This window comes from Copadichromis virginalis, linkage group LG22 (assembly GCF_057382275.1).
Source record: "Copadichromis virginalis isolate Kocher_CV1m ecotype Utaka linkage group LG22, C_Virginalis_male_GT1.1, whole genome shotgun sequence".
NCBI lineage: Eukaryota > Metazoa > Chordata > Actinopteri > Cichliformes > Cichlidae > Copadichromis > Copadichromis virginalis.
In genome coordinates this window covers 29,110,793-29,129,655 of record NC_140638.1, presented here as the reverse complement: position 1 = coordinate 29,129,655, position 18,863 = coordinate 29,110,793, and the positions used below count along the sequence as shown (strand labels likewise).

Below are 18,863 nucleotides of genomic sequence, written 5' to 3'. Positions count from 1 at the left end.
ACATTAGAAACAAGAACAAATAAAAAGCATGATTTAAAATTGATTAAAACAAGCAAATAAACTAACTAACTAATTAACAAACAAACAAACAAACAAACAAAACAGTATATAAAATCAAAACAGATAAAATCAGAACAGTAGATAAAATCAGTAGTTAAATGTAAGTTTTGAAATTTAAGCTTAAAGTGTGGATTTGGTGCTTTATTCAAATGCAGCTGAGAACAGGTGAGTCTTCAACCTGGATTTAAATAAACTGAGTGTTTCAGCTGATCTGAGGCTTTCTGGGAGTTTGTTCCAGATATAAGGAGCATAAAAGCTGAATGCAGCTTCTCCGTGTCTGGTTCTGACTCTGGGAACTGATAAAAGACCGGATCCAGATGACCTGAGGGATCTGGATGGTTCATACTGGGTCAGGAGGTCATTGATGTATTTTGGTCCTAAACCATTCAGAGCTTTATAGGCCAGCATCAGAACTTTAAAGTCTATCCTCTGACGGACAGGCAGCCAGTGTAAGGACCTCAGAGCTGGACTGATGTGGTCCACTCGACTAATAAGTATCAGCCAGGGGTGACGGAGTCCACTACAAGTTTCTCCAGAAGCGTTAAATTATGTTTTTTCCTACAGGGGTACAAATAACTTCAAAACTCTACCAAAACTCAAGCAGAACATTTTCTGTGACCTACCACTCCAATAGAAGACTAATCAACTGTTGCGAAATCAGTTTCACCCCGGTTCTTTTTATTCCTTGGACATCCAGAGATGGCACCAGAACTCAGTAATCATTTTCACAAAAACCTTTATTCATCTTTATTCATCTTCATTTAAGCATGCATCTTCTAGAAGGGGAGATGTGCAAGGCCGGTGTCCCTCTGCAAATCTTCACTCCTTTGTCTGTGAAACAGTTTTGTAGAAGCAACCCCATCATAAAACCCCCATGGTGTGCTGCAAACTCTGTGTCTGTGTGTGTATGCACAAGCACGTAAGTGCCTATGTGTGCGCGTACCCATATGTCTATGTAAGTGCACGTAAGTGAATGTGAATCCTTTCCCTCTAAACAATTACACACACTCGCAAGCCTACAGCTAAGCCAAACTAAAACACACAGACAAATCCTTCCTTATTCCTCTGATCTAAACAAATTTGACACATCATATTCTAATAATTGTTTTCTTGTACTCACACAACCCACATCAAGCTGCCATAGAAAAGTTAAAAAGGCCAAATAGCACAGCGTAGACCAGGCAGTCACACAGCTCCAGGTTCACTCAAGAGCTCGACTAATCAGTGCTGCCAACTCCTCAGTAAGGAACATCGCTATTGGCCATCCTAAAAGTCACTAGAAGTCGCTAAATGATGGCATCGCTTAATTTACATAATTGGTCATGCCTATGTAATTGGAATGGCTGCTGTAGGAGAGAAAAATAACATTGTGGAAGAGGCATAATGTGAGTAAAAAACACCCTAAACGCATTTGGAATATATTTAGAACTACAAATTAAATTTCTTTTTAGGAATTATTGTTTTTTTTAATGTCACAATTCAAACCCTCCTCCTTTATCCAGATTTGGGACCAGCAAAAGTGTGTTTGTGTGTTTAAGTACTTTTAAACCTTGTGATCCACAAAAAGTAACAGCAAAAGAAGAACATTTTAGCCATAACGTTGTTAACAAACTACATTAACAATCAAAATGGACATAACTTCAGTCGGGTGTACAAGATGGAGTTAAGGCCGCCGCCTGTGAGCGCCTTGGCACAGGTGAGGTGCACACAGGAGCACGCCCGCTTGTTGAGTGTGAGAGCGACACATATGCGATACATTTCAAGTCAACGTCTCCAAAAACACCAGAAAAAGTCGCCAGATTTGTCGCTAGTTACTTTTTAGAAAAAAAGTTGATAAGGGGTCTGAAAACTTGCTAAATATAGTAACAAAGTTGCTAAGTTGGCAATTACCTGCCCCTGTCCTTATTAAAGGGAAAAACCAGCCTTGCCTACCAGGGGTGGTTCCCAGATTAGGGTCGCACCTGTCTCATTCATACTATATGTCACGGTCTGCAGAGACAGGCCGTGCGGTGGTGTGTAATGGACCCAGGTGCGTACACAAGTGAGCAGACGGGAGTGAGCGTAACAGAAAGCGAGCCGTTTAATATGGCTGGTAGAAAAGGTACAAACAAAGGGCAAGGCAAACTGAAGCAAAATTAACACAAACCTAAACTGGGGAATCTAAACAAACAATAAGAAAAACCTAGACAGGAAACTTGGAAGCATGGCATGGGAAACATGGCGTGGACGACAGACCAGGCATGGAAACACGGAGGGTGGGAACACAGACGACGCGACACAGACTGTCAGAAACACAGAGACTAAATACACATGAGGGATGATCAGGGGAAGTGGCCACACATGGGAACGCAGCTGACACACATGAACTTAACGACAGGACAGGAGGAGTGAAACTGAATACACTGACAGTGAATGCAGGCCTTCAAAGTAAAACAGGAAACATGAGACATGAACCGGGGAGACGTAGTACAGGGGGAGGTGACAATACTGACAGCATGAACTTGACAGTACAAGACGCACAGACATAAACACACGAAGGGCAAGGGAGACGTAATGCAAGGGTGATATATACAAATGGCTGGACTACCTTAATGAACCTAAACAATCAATAAACATCAAAATAGACTAAACACAAAACACCGGGTCGCACGACCCAGGACCATGACACTATATACTTATTTATGACAGCTTAGGTGATATCTGGTTATATCTCATTTGATTCAGCTGTCTAAATTAACAAATAGCAGTGAACCTCAGAGCAGCAGTACACACTAGCTAATCAAAGCCTACACACAAAGTAAAACTCACAGTGCAAATTATTGAGATTTATTTGTAAACAAATATTTTTCCCCAATCTGTACTGCTACACCTAATCACTCACATGCCAAATCCCACTCAAACATAATAGTATATTTTCCTAATCAAGCTCATGTGAGGCTAAAGTTGCCCACTTTATAAACTGAAAAGATAATTATCAAGTTGCTCTTCCACTGTACTGTTTGCTTTTCATTCCACTGAGGTAGGCCCAACTGTAAAGCAAGAGCACTGCAGCAGAGCCCAGAGATTAAAGCAATTGTTTATGCTTTGAATACAGGCAGGCGGGCTGTGAGACAATACAAACAGACAGAATTAAATGACTTAGAAATTGTGTTATCATACTGCAGTCACAATATGAATGGACTCACCATTGTGAGGAAAAGTTAAAAGCCCACCATCTAAATAGTTTACCTTAACACAGATTTCCACTTATGAAACACTGACCTTCTGAATGACATTTGCCTCCTGTTAAGCTGAGCGTGTTTGGCATTTAAAAATGCCCTGATTCAGACACTTCACCTTACCTCTGCCAAGAAACATGGTAAATAAAGGAAGGAAACAATCAATGTGCTTCCCTCTGATTTTCAAGGAAAAGCCTTGTGGTGCTTTCCGACGCTCTAATTGTAAACATTTAGCATGTGTGGTATTTTAGCCTCTGTAATCACGAAATAACAGTCCACATATCCCTCATATCCACAGGGGCGCAACAACATAAGTGTAAATGGAAGGTGCCCAGGGGCTGCTTTTTTTTAGAGCAAAACCTAACTGTGGATATACAGACCAGCAACAACATTACTACGTAAACACGCCTTAAATAAAAAGAAGCACACACAAAAGAATCAAACGACTATTTTTCTCAAAACCTGGGGTCCTCAAAAGCACACAATGCTTTCGTATAATGGAAACCACACACTACATAAAACAAAAGAAGAAAAAGTCTACAGGGAATGTGACGCACAACACAAATTCCTCCATTAAAATGAGTTTGTTCACACAAAGAACCTGTAGGCTCTTCTCCTTGGACAGGAGCAGTGACATAGCATCGTCAATGTCCTCTATCCTCAGTATGTGGAAAGTTTTAGGATGTCTTCAGTGGAAGCCTGGGAAACATGATTCTCACTGCATCTGTAATCACACAAGCAGCAAACAAATTTAAATGAACATCCATAGAATACATCCGATTTCAGTGTTCATGTCAGCAGCAGCAGCAACAGCATTTAATCATACAATATGACTGAATTTAAAAAAAAAGGTAGAAAAGACCTGAATCCTTTCAACTGTGCATTAATTTAATATTATTTAATATGCTTATTTAAGAAATTGCTACACACACAGATGACATTTATATGTCCTTGGATCGTTTAGAGCAATCTTGATTTTTAACAGGGTTTCACGTGTAGGGACAGAGGGGGACATTTAATAACAAAAAAACTAAAACTGGATCATCTATGAACTCAAGTTGAGGTAATGATGATGACTTGGTGAATTTAAGTAAAATAAATACATTAAAAAAAAAAAACCTGTTCTCCATCAGCTCAGTCTTGAAGGATAAAAACATAACTCACAGTGTGATGAAGCATTCAGAGGATGACACTGCTGATACAAATTTCTAATTTCTGCCTTTCAGAAATTAGAGCAGTGAAAGGCCAATAAAGAACTTTTTAAACTTTATCATAAATTGTTTTACTTTATTTTTAAAGTAAAGTCTACATTGTGCCAGATTTAAATGTGGCACAATGCACACATAACAATCCTGCACAAAAGAGCTCAGCAAATTTTCATTAAAATACACATTTATCTAAAAACATTTTATTCACTTGTTACATTTTTTAATAAAGTCCATTGCAGGTTCAAAGATCATGGAATCATTAATCAATTTACCAGACAATGCTATTGTTATTTTTTCCATCATTTCATCTGACATGTTCATTGTGACATCACATGTTTCTTATGACATCAGCATGACTCATCACATTCTATTAGAATTCCTTTGATCTGAAATCTATATAAGTAACCCAAACCCTGTGTCCATTCAGTTACAACCTCACTGAAGAGGCAAACAGCTTATACGCTTGACTGTAATTTGAGACACTTTTTTGAAGTGAACAAGGAACACAGTTAGCACTGTTGTAAGTAGTAGTAGATTTTAACTTTAGTTAAATTACAAAAATGTCTGAGTCCCCCTCCATTTCCAGTGATGTGATGGAAGAGAATGTAAACCTTCGCCAGCAAGTGAGGGAATTCAAAAATGAGAACGAAAACCTCCGAAAAACCATTGAACTGCTTCTCAAAGAATATGGGTTTTCTAAAAACAAGAACAAAAGGGAACTACAACTACAAAATGAGAAGCTTTGCTTGGAGAATTCAGAGCTGAACTATTGTGTTGCCTATTTGCACTGTGAAAATCAAGCTTTCAGACAACAAGTTCAAGCAAAGGAGAGTGCTTATGAACAAAATGATCAAGAATGGAAAAGTGCTCTGGAGCAACTTAAAAACAACTTAAAAATGCCTTGTAAACACGAAGAGTATGAAATGGAGAAGCTGGCATTGCAGGAAAAAGTTGAAGATCTCCAATGGGACAACCAGGCATACAGATTAGACAATGATGCTATAATACAGAGCATGTGTGACCTGAAACAGACTTTTCAAAATGAAAAAGATAAAATGAGACAAAATGAACAGGCTCTGGAAGAAAGAATGCACCGTAACCGTGAAGAGTATGAAATGGAGAAGCTGGCATTGCAGGAAAAAGTTAAAGATCTCCAAACGGACAACCAGGCACTCAGGTCAGAAAATGATGCTATAATACAGAGCATGTGTGACCTGAAACAGACTTTTCAAAATGAAGAAGTTAAAATGAGACAGCAAATCCAGGCTCTCCAAACTGACATCCATGAGGCAAACGCAAGCCTGGAAAATTTCAAAGATTTTAAGGAACTGTATGAGGAATCAAAACAGGAAAATGAGTCTCTGAACAATCAAAACCAAGACCTGAAACAAGAAATTGAAGCAAAAAACATTGCTATTCAGGAAGAAGTTAAGGAGCTCAAATCTGTTTTGCAAGAACTCAAATCCTTTGAAGAAGAGAGTAACAGAATAAAGGAACAAAACAACGCTCTGGAACAGGAAGTCCAGGAGCTTACCAAAAAGTTGGCTGATTGTGAGAAGGAAATGAGACAAAATGAACAGCCTCTGCAAAAAGAAATGCAAGAGCTTGATAAAGGTGAACCCCATCAAAGTAGTTTTGAGCTCACACCTGAATCCAATGAGTCAACTGAAAAGGAAGAGAGGATTAAAACAAGCGAAACTACAGACCTGGAGGAGAAAAACAAGGACATCCCTACAGAAAGTTCATCTCACATGGAAACTCCACAAGAGCAGACGTTTCAACCCAGAGACGTGGAGGATCATGGGGGATGGACAACATGGCTCCAAGGTGCTGCCTTGTATTTAGCATTTTCTGACTACATCTATCCCCATTTCTGAAAGGCAGTTTGCAGTAAGTAAGGGGAACGGAGCATTTCTTCCCCACTCCCATCTTTCGACATCCCATGTATATACACCACTACAACTCTTTCCCCTCAAGCCCCATAGACAATATAGAACAGGGGTGTCCAACTCCAGTCTTCAAAAACCAGATGTGCTAAGGAGGAGTGGATCAAGAAAGAAAGCTGTTTTCCTATAGATTTCTATAGGTTTGCATCAGGCTAGCTGTTGCCATCTGGTAGACTTCAGACTGAATGTACACTTAAGGTTCTTCTGTATTGGCTTCAAGTTTCCAACGAACAAGCTATGTCCATGTTTTGTACCATCTATGCCCCAACCAGTCGTGGAAGATGGCTGCCCCTTCCTGAGCCTGGTTCTTCCGAAGGTTTCTTCCTCTTAAAAGGGAGTTTTTCCTTCCCGCTGTCGCCAAGTGCTTGCTCAGAGGGGATCGTTAGATTGTTTGGGGTTTCTTTTATATTGCAGGGTCTTTACCATGCAATATAAAGTTCCTTGAGGCCACTGGCTATGCATTGGCCTAACTTAGCCAGTGGTCACATTGCATACATAGCTATTTATCAACCATCATTTGCATTCTAGATTCCAAAAGGTTGAATCTGTTGATCTGGACGTAGCGTTTTCAGTGGGAGAAATGTTTCCTCACTCATCCAAGTGACTGAAGGAGAATGTTTCTCCCATTGAAAACGCTACGTCCAGATCAACAGATTCAGCCTTTTGGGATTTACTTACCTGGATGCCTGAGCATGCATCAGTGCATTCTCTATTGCTTTTCCATCTTCTTTGTATGGTTGATTATAAGATTAATGGAGGTTTTCTCCATTTTCTTGAACTCAGTTGGAAACTTTTCTTAGCATGAGCTTTAACATAATTTCATGATAAAATAAAAAGAAATTGTGAAACAGTTTAAAGCTTTGTACTGTTTGCTTATTTGATTTTAACAAAGGTTTGGAGAATATGCTACTTTAGTGAGACAGTGTGTTCTTATCTGTATCTGTGGTTTTAAGTTTTTTGTACCCCACTTTAGTTGCATTTCTTTATTTCATTTAAATTAACTTTAAATACTTTAATGTAGCTGCTGTTTGGCTGTTTTTGCTCTTTGTTCCCTTAGAAGAGACTCTTACGGTTTACAAATGGCTCTCCATTTAGTATCACTCTGTGCCTTCTATTTTATCCTAATTTAGCAAATATGTATCATTTTTATTCAGTGTTTTCATGAAAGCCTTATTTGTATCTAATACTATTGGCGAGAAGATATACATGCAAGTTTGAAATCTTTTTTCCTTCACAGGGAAAAATGGCTAAAAGTCATTGTCCCATCTTAGCCAGCTCCTCACCCACACTTATCTGTTTGCCTGGGGTTATTTGCTTTGGATTAAATGTACTCATTTTGGTTCGAGTCGCACAAGGCCATGGTATACCTGATATTTGCAGATGACATTGTGATCTGTAGAAGAATAAGGAGCAGGTGTAAAAGAGCCTGGAGACGTGATGGTATACACTGGAGACAAGAGGAACGAAGGTCAGAATACACGAGTGTGAATTAGAGAGAGCAGGTGTAACAGTAAAGTTGCAAAGAACAAAGGTAGCAAAGGTAGATGCGTTTAAATATCTGGGGTCAACCATCCTAAGCAATGGACAGTCCAGAAGAGACGTAAAAAAGAGGATGCAGACAGGATGAAGACAAGTATTAGTGGTGACTTGTGACAGGTGTAAGCATGATGAATGAGCAGCAAGACATAAAAGGGAAGACTTAGAAAGTGATAGTCAGAGCTGCTGTCATCCATGGTTTGGACATGGTGCCACTAACAGAAAGACAGGAAGTCGAGGCGGAAGTGGAGGAATTGAAAATGCTACCATATTCATATAAAGTAAGCAGAATGAACAAGATTAAAAATGAGTACATGAGAGGCATCGCTCATATTTGAGGAATTTGAAGATGGTGATGTCAGACTTAACCCTCTGTACCCCATAATGACTGCAGATGGCCGGTGTGTTTCTGTTACTTTGTTAAAGAAGCTTACTTCTGTCTGATGACAATGATACTGAGCTGAGTTCTTCAGGATTTCTCTCAGTAAGTGCTGCTGTTTTTGACACCGTTAGCTGCTGTTACCAAAACGTCCTTTGAAGGGGTACTTAGTTGTCACACCCAGCAAATAAACGATATGATGTGAGAATGTAGCCGAACTGTTTATCAGAGCAAAAGTGTGAGTTTTAGGTCTGTCATATAAAACATTAGTTGGTAAAACATGAGCTTATAACCAGATGTCTTTTCAGTAAAGCACTGGTCTGCAAATATTTTTCAGACAGGAAAATCAAAGCATGTGTGAGCTGCAAAGCGACTTTCAGCAGGAAAAAGCTCAAATGCATCACAAAATCCTGGCTCCTCAATATGTTCTTCAGGCAAAAAAAATGATAGAGAATTACAGAAAATGAAAGAATCATACAATATGACTGAATTAAAAAAAAAAAAAAAAGGTAGAAAAGACCTGAATCCTTTCAACTGTGCATTAATTTAATATTATTTAATATGCTTATTTAAGAAATTGCTACACACACAGATGACATTTATATGTCCTTGGATCGTTTAGAGCAATCTTGATTTTTAACAGGGTTTCACGTGTAGGGACAGAGGGGGACATTTAATAACAAAAAAACTAAAACTGGATCATCTATGAACTCAAGTTGAGGTAATGATGATGACTTGGTGAATTTAAGTAAAATAAATACATAAAAAAAAACCTGTTCTCCGTCAGCTCAGTCTTGAAGGATAAAAACATAACTCACAGTGTGATGAAGCATTCAGAGGATGACACTGCTGATACAAATTTCTAATTTCTGTCTTTCAGAAATTAGAGCAGTGAAAGGCCAATAAAGAACTTTTTAAACTTTATCATAAATTGTTTTACTTTATTTTTAAAGTAAAGTCTACATTGTGCCAGATTTAAATGTGGCACAATGCACACATAACAATCCTGCACAAAAGAGCTCAGCAAATTTTCATTAAAATACACATTTATCTAAAAACATTTTATTCACTTGTTACATTTTTTAATAAAGTCCATTACAGGTTCAAAGATCATGGAATCATTAATCAATTTACCAGACAATGCTATTGTTATTTTTTCCATCATTTCATCTGACATGTTCATTGTGACATCACATGTTTCTTATGACATCAGCATGACTCATCACATTCTATTAGAATTCCTTTGATCTGAAATCTATATAAGTAACCCAAACCCTGTGTCCATTCAGTTACAACCTCACTGAAGAGGCAAACAGCTTATACGCTTGACTGTAATTTGAGACACTTTTTTGAAGTGAACAAGGAACACAGTTAGCACTGTTGTAAGTAGTAGTAGATTTTAACTTTAGTTAAATTACAAAAATGTCTGAGTCCCCCTCCATTTCCAGTGATGTGATGGAAGAGAATGTAAACCTTCGCCAGCAAGTGAGGGAATTCAAAAATGAGAACGAAAACCTCCGAAAAACCATTGAACTGCTTCTCAAAGAATATGGGTTTTCTAAAAACAAGAAAAAAAGGGAACTACAACTACAAAATGAGAAGCTTTGCTTGGAGAATTCAGAGCTGAACAATTGTGTTGCCAATTTGCAGTGTGAAAATCAAGCTTTGAGACAACAAGTTCAAGCAAAGGAGAGTGCTTATGAACAAAATGATCAAGAATGGAAAAGTGCTCTGGAGCAACTTAAAAACAACTTAAAAATGCCTTGTAAACACGAAGAGTATGAAATGGAGAAGCTGGCATTGCAGGAAAAAGTTGAAGATCTCCAATGGGACAACCAGGCATACAGATTAGACAATAATGCTATAATACAGAGCATGTTTGACTTGAAACAGACTTTTCAAAATGAAAAAGATAAAATGAGACAGCAAATCCAGGCTCTTCAAACTGACATCCATGAGGCAAACGCAAGCCTGGAAAATTTCAAAGATTTTAAGGAACTGTATGAGGAATCAAAACAGGAAAATGAGTCTCTGAACAATCAAAACCAAGACCTGAAACAAGAAATTGAAGCAAAAAACATTGCTATTCAGGAAGAAGTTAAGGAGCTCAAATCTGTTTTGCAAGGACTCAAATCCTTTGAAGAAGAGAGTAACAGAATAAAGGAACAAAACAACGCTCTGGAACAGGAAGTCCAGGAGCTTACCAAAAAGTTGGCTGATTGTCAGAAGGAAATGAGACAAAATGAACAGGCTCTGGAAGAAAGAATGCACCGTAACCGTGAAGAGTATGAAATGGAGAAGCTGGCATTGCAGGAAAAAGTTAAAGATCTCCAAACGGACAACCAGGCACTCAGGTCAGAAAATGATGCTATAATACAGAGCATGTGTGACCTGAAACAGACTTTTCAAAATGAAGAAGTTAAAATGAGACAGCAAATCCAGGCTCTCCAAACTGACATCCATGAGGCAAACGCAAGCCTGGAAAATTTCAAAGATTTTAAGGAACTGTATGAGGAATCAAAACAGGAAAATGAGTCTCTGAACAATCAAAACCAAGACCTGAAACAAGAAATTGAAGCAAAAAACATTGCTATTCAGGAAGAAGTTAAGGAGCTCAAATCTGTTTTGCAAGAACTCAAATCCTTTGAAGAAGAGAGTAACAGAATAAAGGAACAAAACAACGCTCTGGAACAGGAAGTCCAGGAGCTTACCAAAAAGTTGGCTGATTGTCAGAAGGAAATGAGACAAAATGAACAGCCTCTGCAAAAAGAAATGCAAGAGCTTGATAAAGGTGAACCCCATCAAAGTAGTTTTGAGCTCACACCTGAATCCAATGAGTCAACTGAAAAGGAAGAGAGGATTAAAACAAGCGAAACTACAGACCTGGAGGAGAAAAACAAGGACATCCCTACAGAAAGTTCATCTCACATGGAAACTCCACAAGAGCAGACGTTTCAACCCAGAGACGTGGAGGATCATGGGGGATGGACAACATGGCTCCAAGGTGCTGCCTTGTATTTAGCATTTTCTGACTACATCTATCCCCATTTCTGAAAGGCAGTTTGCAGTAAGTAAGGGGAACGGAGCATTTCTTCCCCACTCCCATCTTTCGACATCCCATGTATATACACCACTACAACTCTTTCCCCTCAAGCCCCATAGACAATATAGAACAGGGGTGTCCAACTCCAGTCTTCAAAAACCAGATGTGCTAAGGAGGAGTGGATCAAGAAAGAAAGCTGTTTTCCTATAGATTTCTATAGGTTTGCATCAGGCTAGCTGTTGCCATCTGGTAGACTTCAGACTGAATGTACACTTAAGGTTCTTCTGTATTGGCTTCAAGTTTCCAACGAACAAGCTATGTCCATGTTTTGTACCATCTATGCCCCAACCAGTCGTGGAAGATGGCTGCCCCTTCCTGAGCCTGGTTCTTCCGAAGGTTTCTTCCTCTTAAAAGGGAGTTTTTCCTTCCCGCTGTCGCCAAGTGCTTGCTCAGAGGGGATCGTTAGATTGTTTGGGGTTTCTTTTATATTGCAGGGTCTTTACCATGCAATATAAAGTTCCTTGAGGCCACTGGCTATGCATTGGCCTAACTTAGCCAGTGGTCACATTGCATACATAGCTATTTATCAACCATCATTTGCATTCTAGATTCCAAAAGGTTGAATCTGTTGATCTGGACGTAGCGTTTTCAGTGGGAGAAATGTTTCCTCACTCATCCAAGTGACTGAAGGAGAATGTTTCTCCCATTGAAAACGCTACGTCCAGATCAACAGATTCAGCCTTTTGGGATTTACTTACCTGGATGCCTGAGCATGCATCAGTGCATTCTCTATTGCTTTTCCATCTTCTTTGTATGGTTGATTATAAGATTAATGGAGGTTTTCTCCATTTTCTTGAACTCAGTTGGAAACTTTTCTTAGCATGAGCTTTAACATAATTTCATGATAAAATAAAAAGAAATTGTGAAACAGTTTAAAGCTTTGTACTGTTTGCTTATTTGATTTTAACAAAGGTTTGGAGAATATGCTACTTTAGTGAGACAGTGTGTTCTTATCTGTATCTGTGGTTTTAAGTTTTTTGTACCCCACTTTAGTTGCATTTCTTTATTTCATTTAAATTAACTTTAAATACTTTAATGTAGCTGCTGTTTGGCTGTTTTTGCTCTTTGTTCCCTTAGAAGAGACTCTTACGGTTTACAAATGGCTCTCCATTTAGTATCACTCTGTGCCTTCTATTTTATCCTAATTTAGCAAATATGTATCATTTTTATTCAGTGTTTTCATGAAAGCCTTATTTGTATCTAATACTATTGGCGAGAAGATATACATGCAAGTTTGAAATCTTTTTTCCTTCACAGGGAAAAATGGCTAAAAGTCATTGTCCCATCTTAGCCAGCTCCTCACCCACACTTATCTGTTTGCCTGGGGTTATTTGCTTTGGATTAAATGTACTCATTTTGGTTCGAGTCGCACAAGGCCATGGTATACCTGATATTTGCAGATGACATTGTGATCTGTAGAAGAATAAGGAGCAGGTGTAAAAGAGCCTGGAGACGTGATGGTATACACTGGAGACAAGAGGAACGAAGGTCAGAATACACGAGTGTGAATTAGAGAGAGCAGGTGTAACAGTAAAGTTGCAAAGAACAAAGGTAGCAAAGGTAGATGCGTTTAAATATCTGGGGTCAACCATCCTAAGCAATGGACAGTCCAGAAGAGACGTAAAAAAAGAGGATGCAGACAGGATGAAGACAAGTATTAGTGGTGACTTGTGACAGGTGTAAGCATGATGAATGAGCAGCAAGACATAAAAGGGAAGACTTAGAAAATGATAGTCAGAGCTGCTGTCATCCATGGTTTGGACATGGTGCCACTAACAGAAAGACAGGAAGTCGAGGCGGAAGTGGAGGAATTGAAAATGCTACCATATTCATATAAAGTAAGCAGAATGAACAAGATTAAAAATGAGTACATGAGAGGGATCGCTCATATTTGAGGAATTTGAAGATGGTGATGTCAGACTTAACCCTCTGTACCCCATAATGACTGCAGATGGCCGGTGTGTTTCTGTTACTTTGTTAAAGAAGCTTACTTCTGTCTGATGACAATGATACTGAGCTGAGTTCTTCAGGATTTCTCTCAGTAAGTGCTGCTGTTTTTGACACCGTTAGCTGCTGTTACCAAAACGTCCTTTGAAGGGGTACTTAGTTGTCACACCCAGCAAATAAACGATATGATGTGAGAATGTAGCCGAACTGTTTATCAGAGCAAAAGTGTGAGTTTTAGGTCTGTCATATAAAACATTAGTTGGTAAAACATGAGCTTATAACCAGATGTCTTTTCAGTAAAGCACTGGTCTGCAAATATTTTTCAGACAGGAAAATCAAAGCATGTGTGAGCTGCAAAGCGACTTTCAGCAGGAAAAAGCTCAAATGCATCACAAAATCCTGGCTCCTCAATATGTTCTTCAGGCAAAAAAAATGATAGAGAATTACAGAAAATGAAAGAATCATACAATATGACTGAATTAAAAAAAAAAAAAAAAGGTAGAAAAGACCTGAATCCTTTCAACTGTGCATTAATTTAATATTATTTAATATGCTTATTTAAGAAATTGCTACACACACAGATGACATTTATATGTCCTTGGATCGTTTAGAGCAATCTTGATTTTTAACAGGGTTTCACGTGTAGGGACAGAGGGGGACATTTAATAACAAAAAAACTAAAACTGGATCATCTATGAACTCAAGTTGAGGTAATGATGATGACTTGGTGAATTTAAGTAAAATAAATACATAAAAAAACCCTGTTCTCCATCAGCTCAGTCTTGAAGGATAAAAACATAACTCACAGTGTGATGAAGCATTCAGAGGATGACACTGCTGATACAAATTTCTAATTTCTGTCTTTCAGAAATTAGAGCAGTGAAAGGCCAATAAAGAACTTTTTAAACTTTATCATAAATTGTTTTACTTTATTTTTAAAGTAAAGTCTACATTGTGCCAGATTTAAATGTGGCACAATGCACACATAACAATCCTGCACAAAAGAGCTCAGCAAATTTTCATTAAAATACACATTTATCTAAAAACATTTTATTCACTTGTTACATTTTTTAATAAAGTCCATTGCAGGTTCAAAGATCATGGAATCATTAATCAATTTACCAGACAATGCTATTGTTATTTTTTCCATCATTTCATCTGACATGTTCATTGTGACATCACATGTTTCTTATGACATCAGCATGACTCATCACATTCTATTAGAATTCCTTTGATCTGAAATCTATATAAGTAACCCAAACCCTGTGTCCATTCAGTTACAACCTCACTGAAGAGGCAAACAGCTTATACGCTTGACTGTAATTTGAGACACTTTTTTGAAGTGAACAAGGAACACAGTTAGCACTGTTGTAAGTAGTAGTAGATTTTAACTTTAGTTAAATTACAAAAATGTCTGAGTCCCCCTCCATTTCCAGTGATGTGATGGAAGAGAATGTAAACCTTCGCCAGCAAGTGAGGGAATTCAAATATGAGAACGAAAACCTCCGAAAAACCATTGAACTGCTTCTCAAAGAATATGGGTTTTCTAAAAACAAGAACAAAAGGGAACTACAACTACAAAATGAGAAGCTTTGCTTGGAGAATTCAGAGCTGAACAATTGTGTTGCCAATTTGCACTGTGAAAATCAAGCTTTGAGACAACAAGTTCAAGCAAAGGAGAGTGCTTATGAACAAAATGATCAAGAATGGAAAAGTGCTCTGGAGCAACTTAAAAACAACTTAAAAATGCCTTGTAAACACGAAGAGTATGAAATGGAGAAGCTGGCATTGCAGGAAAAAGTTGAAGATCTCCAATGGGACAACCAGGCATACAGATTAGACAATGATGCTATAATACAGAGCATGTGTGACCTGAAACAGACTTTTCAAAATGAAAAAGATAAAATGAGACAAAATGAACAGGCTCTGGAAGAAAGAATGCACCGTAACCGTGAAGAGTATGAAATGGAGAAGCTGGCATTGCAGGAAAAAGTTAAAGATCTCCAATGGGACAACCAGGCATACAGATTAGACAATGATGCTATAATACAGAGCATGTTTCACTTGAAACAGACTTTTCAAAATGAAAAAGATAAAATGAGACAGCAAATCCAGGCTCTTCAAAATGACATCCATGAGGCAAACGCAAGCCTGGAAAATTTCAAAGATTTTAAGGAACTGTATGAGGAATCAAAACAGGAAAATGAGTCTCTGAACAATCAAAACCAAGACCTGAAACAAGAAATTGAAGCAAAAAACATTGCTATTCAGGAAGAAGTTAAGGAGCTCAAATCTGTTTTGCAAGGACTCAAATCCTTTGAAGAAGAGAGTAACAGAATAAAGGAACAAAACAACGCTCTGGAACAGGAAGTCCAGGAGCTTACCAAAAAGTTGGCTGATTGTCAGAAGGAAATGAGACAAAATGAACAGGCTCTGGAAGAAAGAATGCACCGTAACCGTGAAGAGTATGAAATGGAGAAGCTGGCATTGCAGGAAAAAGTTAAAGATCTCCAAACGGACAACCAGGCACTCAGGTCAGAAAATGATGCTATAATACAGAGCATGTGTGACCTGAAACAGACTTTTCAAAATGAAGAAGTTAAAATGAGACAGCAAATCCAGGCTCTCCAAACTGACATCCATGAGGCAAACGCAAGCCTGGAAAATTTCAAAGATTTTAAGGAACTGTATGAGGAATCAAAACAGGAAAATGAGTCTCTGAACAATCAAAACCAAGACCTGAAACAAGAAATTGAAGCAAAAAACATTGCTATTCAGGAAGAAGTTAAGGAGCTCAAATCTGTTTTGCAAGAACTCAAATCCTTTGAAGAAGAGAGTAACAGAATAAAGGAACAAAACAACGCTCTGGAACAGGAAGTCCAGGAGCTTACCAAAAAGTTGGCTGATTGTCAGAAGGAAATGAGACAAAATGAACAGGCTCTGGAAGAAAGAATGCACCGTAACCGTGAAGAGTATGAAATGGAGAAGCTGGCATTGCAGGAAAAAGTTAAAGATCTCCAAACGGACAACCAGGCACTCAGGTCAGAAAATGATGCTATAATACAGAGCATGTGTGACCTGAAACAGACTTTTCAAAATGAAGAAGTTAAAATGAGACAGCAAATCCAGGCTCTCCAAACTGACATCCATGAGGCAAACGCAAGCCTGGAAAATTTCAAAGATTTTAAGGAACTGTATGAGGAATCAAAACAGGAAAATGAGTCTCTGAACAATCAAAACCAAGACCTGAAACAAGACATTGAAGCAAAAAACATTGCTATTCAGGAAGAAGTTAAGGAGCTCAAATCTGTTTTGCAAGAACTCAAATCCTTTGAAGAAGAGAGTAACAGAATAGAGGAACAAAACAACGCTCTGGAACAGGAAGTCCAGGAGCTTACCAAAAAGTTGGCTGATTGTGAGAAGGAAATGAGACAAAATGAACAGGCTCTGCAAAAAGAAATGCAAGAGCTTGATAAAGGTGAACCCCATCAAAGTAGTTTTGAGCTCACACCTGAATCCAATGAGTCAACTGAAAAGGAAGAGAGGATTAAAACAAGCGAAACTACAGACCTGGAGGAGAAAAACAAGGACATCCCTACAGAAAGTTCATCTCACATGGAAACTCCACAAGAGCAGACGTTTCAACCCAGAGACGTGGAGGATCATGGGGGATGGACAACATGGCTCCAAGGTGCTGCCTTGTATTTAGCATTTTCTGACTACATCTATCCCCATTTCTGAAAGGCAGTTTGCAGTAAGTAAGGGGAACGGAGCATTTCTTCCCCACTCCCATCTTTCGACATCCCATGTATATACACCACTACAACTCTTTCCCCTCAAGCCCCATAGACAATATAGAACAGGGGTGTCCAACTCCAGTCTTCAAAAACCAGATGTGCTAAGGAGGAGTGGATCAAGAAAGAAAGCTGTTTTCCTATAGATTTCTATAGGTTTGCATCAGGCTAGCTGTTGCCATCTGGTAGACTTCAGACTGAATGTACACTTAAGGTTCTTCTGTATTGGCTTCAAGTTTCCAACGAACAAGCTATGTCCATGTTTTGTACCATCTATGCCCCAACCAGTCGTGGAAGATGGCTGCCCCTTCCTGAGCCTGGTTCTTCCGAAGGTTTCTTCCTCTTAAAAGGGAGTTTTTCCTTCCCGCTGTCGCCAAGTGCTTGCTCAGAGGGGATCGTTAGATTGTTTGGGGTTTCTTTTATATTGCAGGGTCTTTACCATGCAATATAAAGTTCCTTGAGGCCACTGGCTATGCATTGGCCTAACTTAGCCAGTGGTCACATTGCATACATAGCTATTTATCAACCATCATTTGCATTCTAGATTCCAAAAGGTTGAATCTGTTGATCTGGACGTAGCGTTTTCAGTGGGAGAAATGTTTCCTCACTCATCCAAGTGACTGAAGGAGAATGTTTCTCCCATTGAAAACGCTACGTCCAGATCAACAGATTCAGCCTTTTGGGATTTACTTACCTGGATGCCTGAGCATGCATCAGTGCATTCTCTATTGCTTTTCCATCTTCTTTGTATGGTTGATTATAAGATTAATGGAGGTTTTCTCCATTTTCTTGAACTCAGTTGGAAACTTTTCTTAGCATGAGCTTTAATTAACATAATTTGCTGATGAAATAAAAAAGAAACTTTGAAAGGATTTAAAGCTTTGTGCAGTTTGATTATTTGATTGTTAGCAAAAGGTTTGGAAATATGCTATTTTTGTGGGCTAGTCTGTTCTTTTCTTTATCTGTGGTTTTAAGTTTGCATCAAGGTTGTTTTGTACCCCACTTTTGTTGCATTTCTGTATTTGCTTTAAATTAACTTTAGATATTTTAATGTATCTGCTTTAAATTTAAAGCAAAGGGTATCTTGTATGCAGAGATACTCTGTAAAAATAAAAACAAGTTTAAAGATTGGTAAAACCAATGTCAGAAAAATAGTGTCAGAAAAATATTGCAAAATAACTTAAACTAACGATCACATAATTTATTTCCATCACTGTATTCCTTTGGGATAATAAATGAAAAAAACCCGTTATTTTAGCTTTAAATTCACATGAAATATTGTGTATCTTTAACAGATTCTGTATGTTTTAAGTACAGAATGATGAGATTTTGTGCTCTTTTCAATGGCTTTTAACGAGACACAAAAAAAAATTAAAATTAAACACATGTAGATAGTCAACTTGTGTTTTAATCTAGGTGCAGTTGTAAACAGGTACAGTTTAGGTCAATTGTGAAATGGTGCCCAGGTAGTCTAGCTCATGGCGTCCATAGGTGCAATTGCATGAAGCCTCAGGACCAATGTCTTCGTGCAAGAAGGAATGAAATGAACACTGTCAGTCCTTTAGTGGCTTTAGTGACTTGTGCTCACAGTCAAGCACATGTAAATCCTCTGACATTCCCATTCCCCTTCCACTATATATGTTGTGTCCTCCAAACACACAGGCCTGCCCTG

The 18,863-nt window shown here is 38.4% G+C and overlaps 3 protein-coding genes across 3 annotated transcripts; all 3 read left to right on the top strand.

The window, feature by feature from the left end:
• The first annotated feature begins 4,686 nt into the window (after positions 1-4,686).
• On the top strand, positions 4,687-7,289 carry LOC146683606 (uncharacterized). Its single transcript, XM_085445233.1, has one exon. The coding sequence runs from the start codon at positions 5,047-5,049 to the stop codon at positions 6,361-6,363; it is 1,317 nt and encodes a 438-aa protein (XP_085301359.1). The 5' UTR covers positions 4,687-5,046; the 3' UTR covers positions 6,364-7,289.
• A 2,236-nt stretch (positions 7,290-9,525) lies between these two features.
• LOC146683605 (uncharacterized) lies at positions 9,526-12,327 on the top strand. Its single transcript, XM_085445232.1, has one exon. It carries the CDS (start codon positions 9,770-9,772, stop codon positions 11,399-11,401), a length of 1,632 nt encoding a protein of 543 aa, XP_085301358.1. The 5' UTR covers positions 9,526-9,769; the 3' UTR covers positions 11,402-12,327.
• A 1,872-nt stretch (positions 12,328-14,199) lies between these two features.
• On the top strand, positions 14,200-18,069 carry LOC146683604 (uncharacterized). Its single transcript, XM_085445231.1, has one exon. The coding sequence runs from the start codon at positions 14,808-14,810 to the stop codon at positions 17,136-17,138; it is 2,331 nt and encodes a 776-aa protein (XP_085301357.1). The 5' UTR covers positions 14,200-14,807; the 3' UTR covers positions 17,139-18,069.
• Positions 18,070-18,863: the final 794 nt, after the last annotated feature.

Excerpts from the sequence above, each read along its gene's own strand:
- LOC146683606 (XM_085445233.1), top strand. The coding sequence starts at position 5,047 with ATGTCTGAGTCCCCCTCCATTTCCAGTGATGTGATGGAAGAGAATGTA.
- LOC146683605 (XM_085445232.1), top strand. The coding sequence starts at position 9,770 with ATGTCTGAGTCCCCCTCCATTTCCAGTGATGTGATGGAAGAGAATGTA.
- LOC146683604 (XM_085445231.1), top strand. The coding sequence starts at position 14,808 with ATGTCTGAGTCCCCCTCCATTTCCAGTGATGTGATGGAAGAGAATGTA.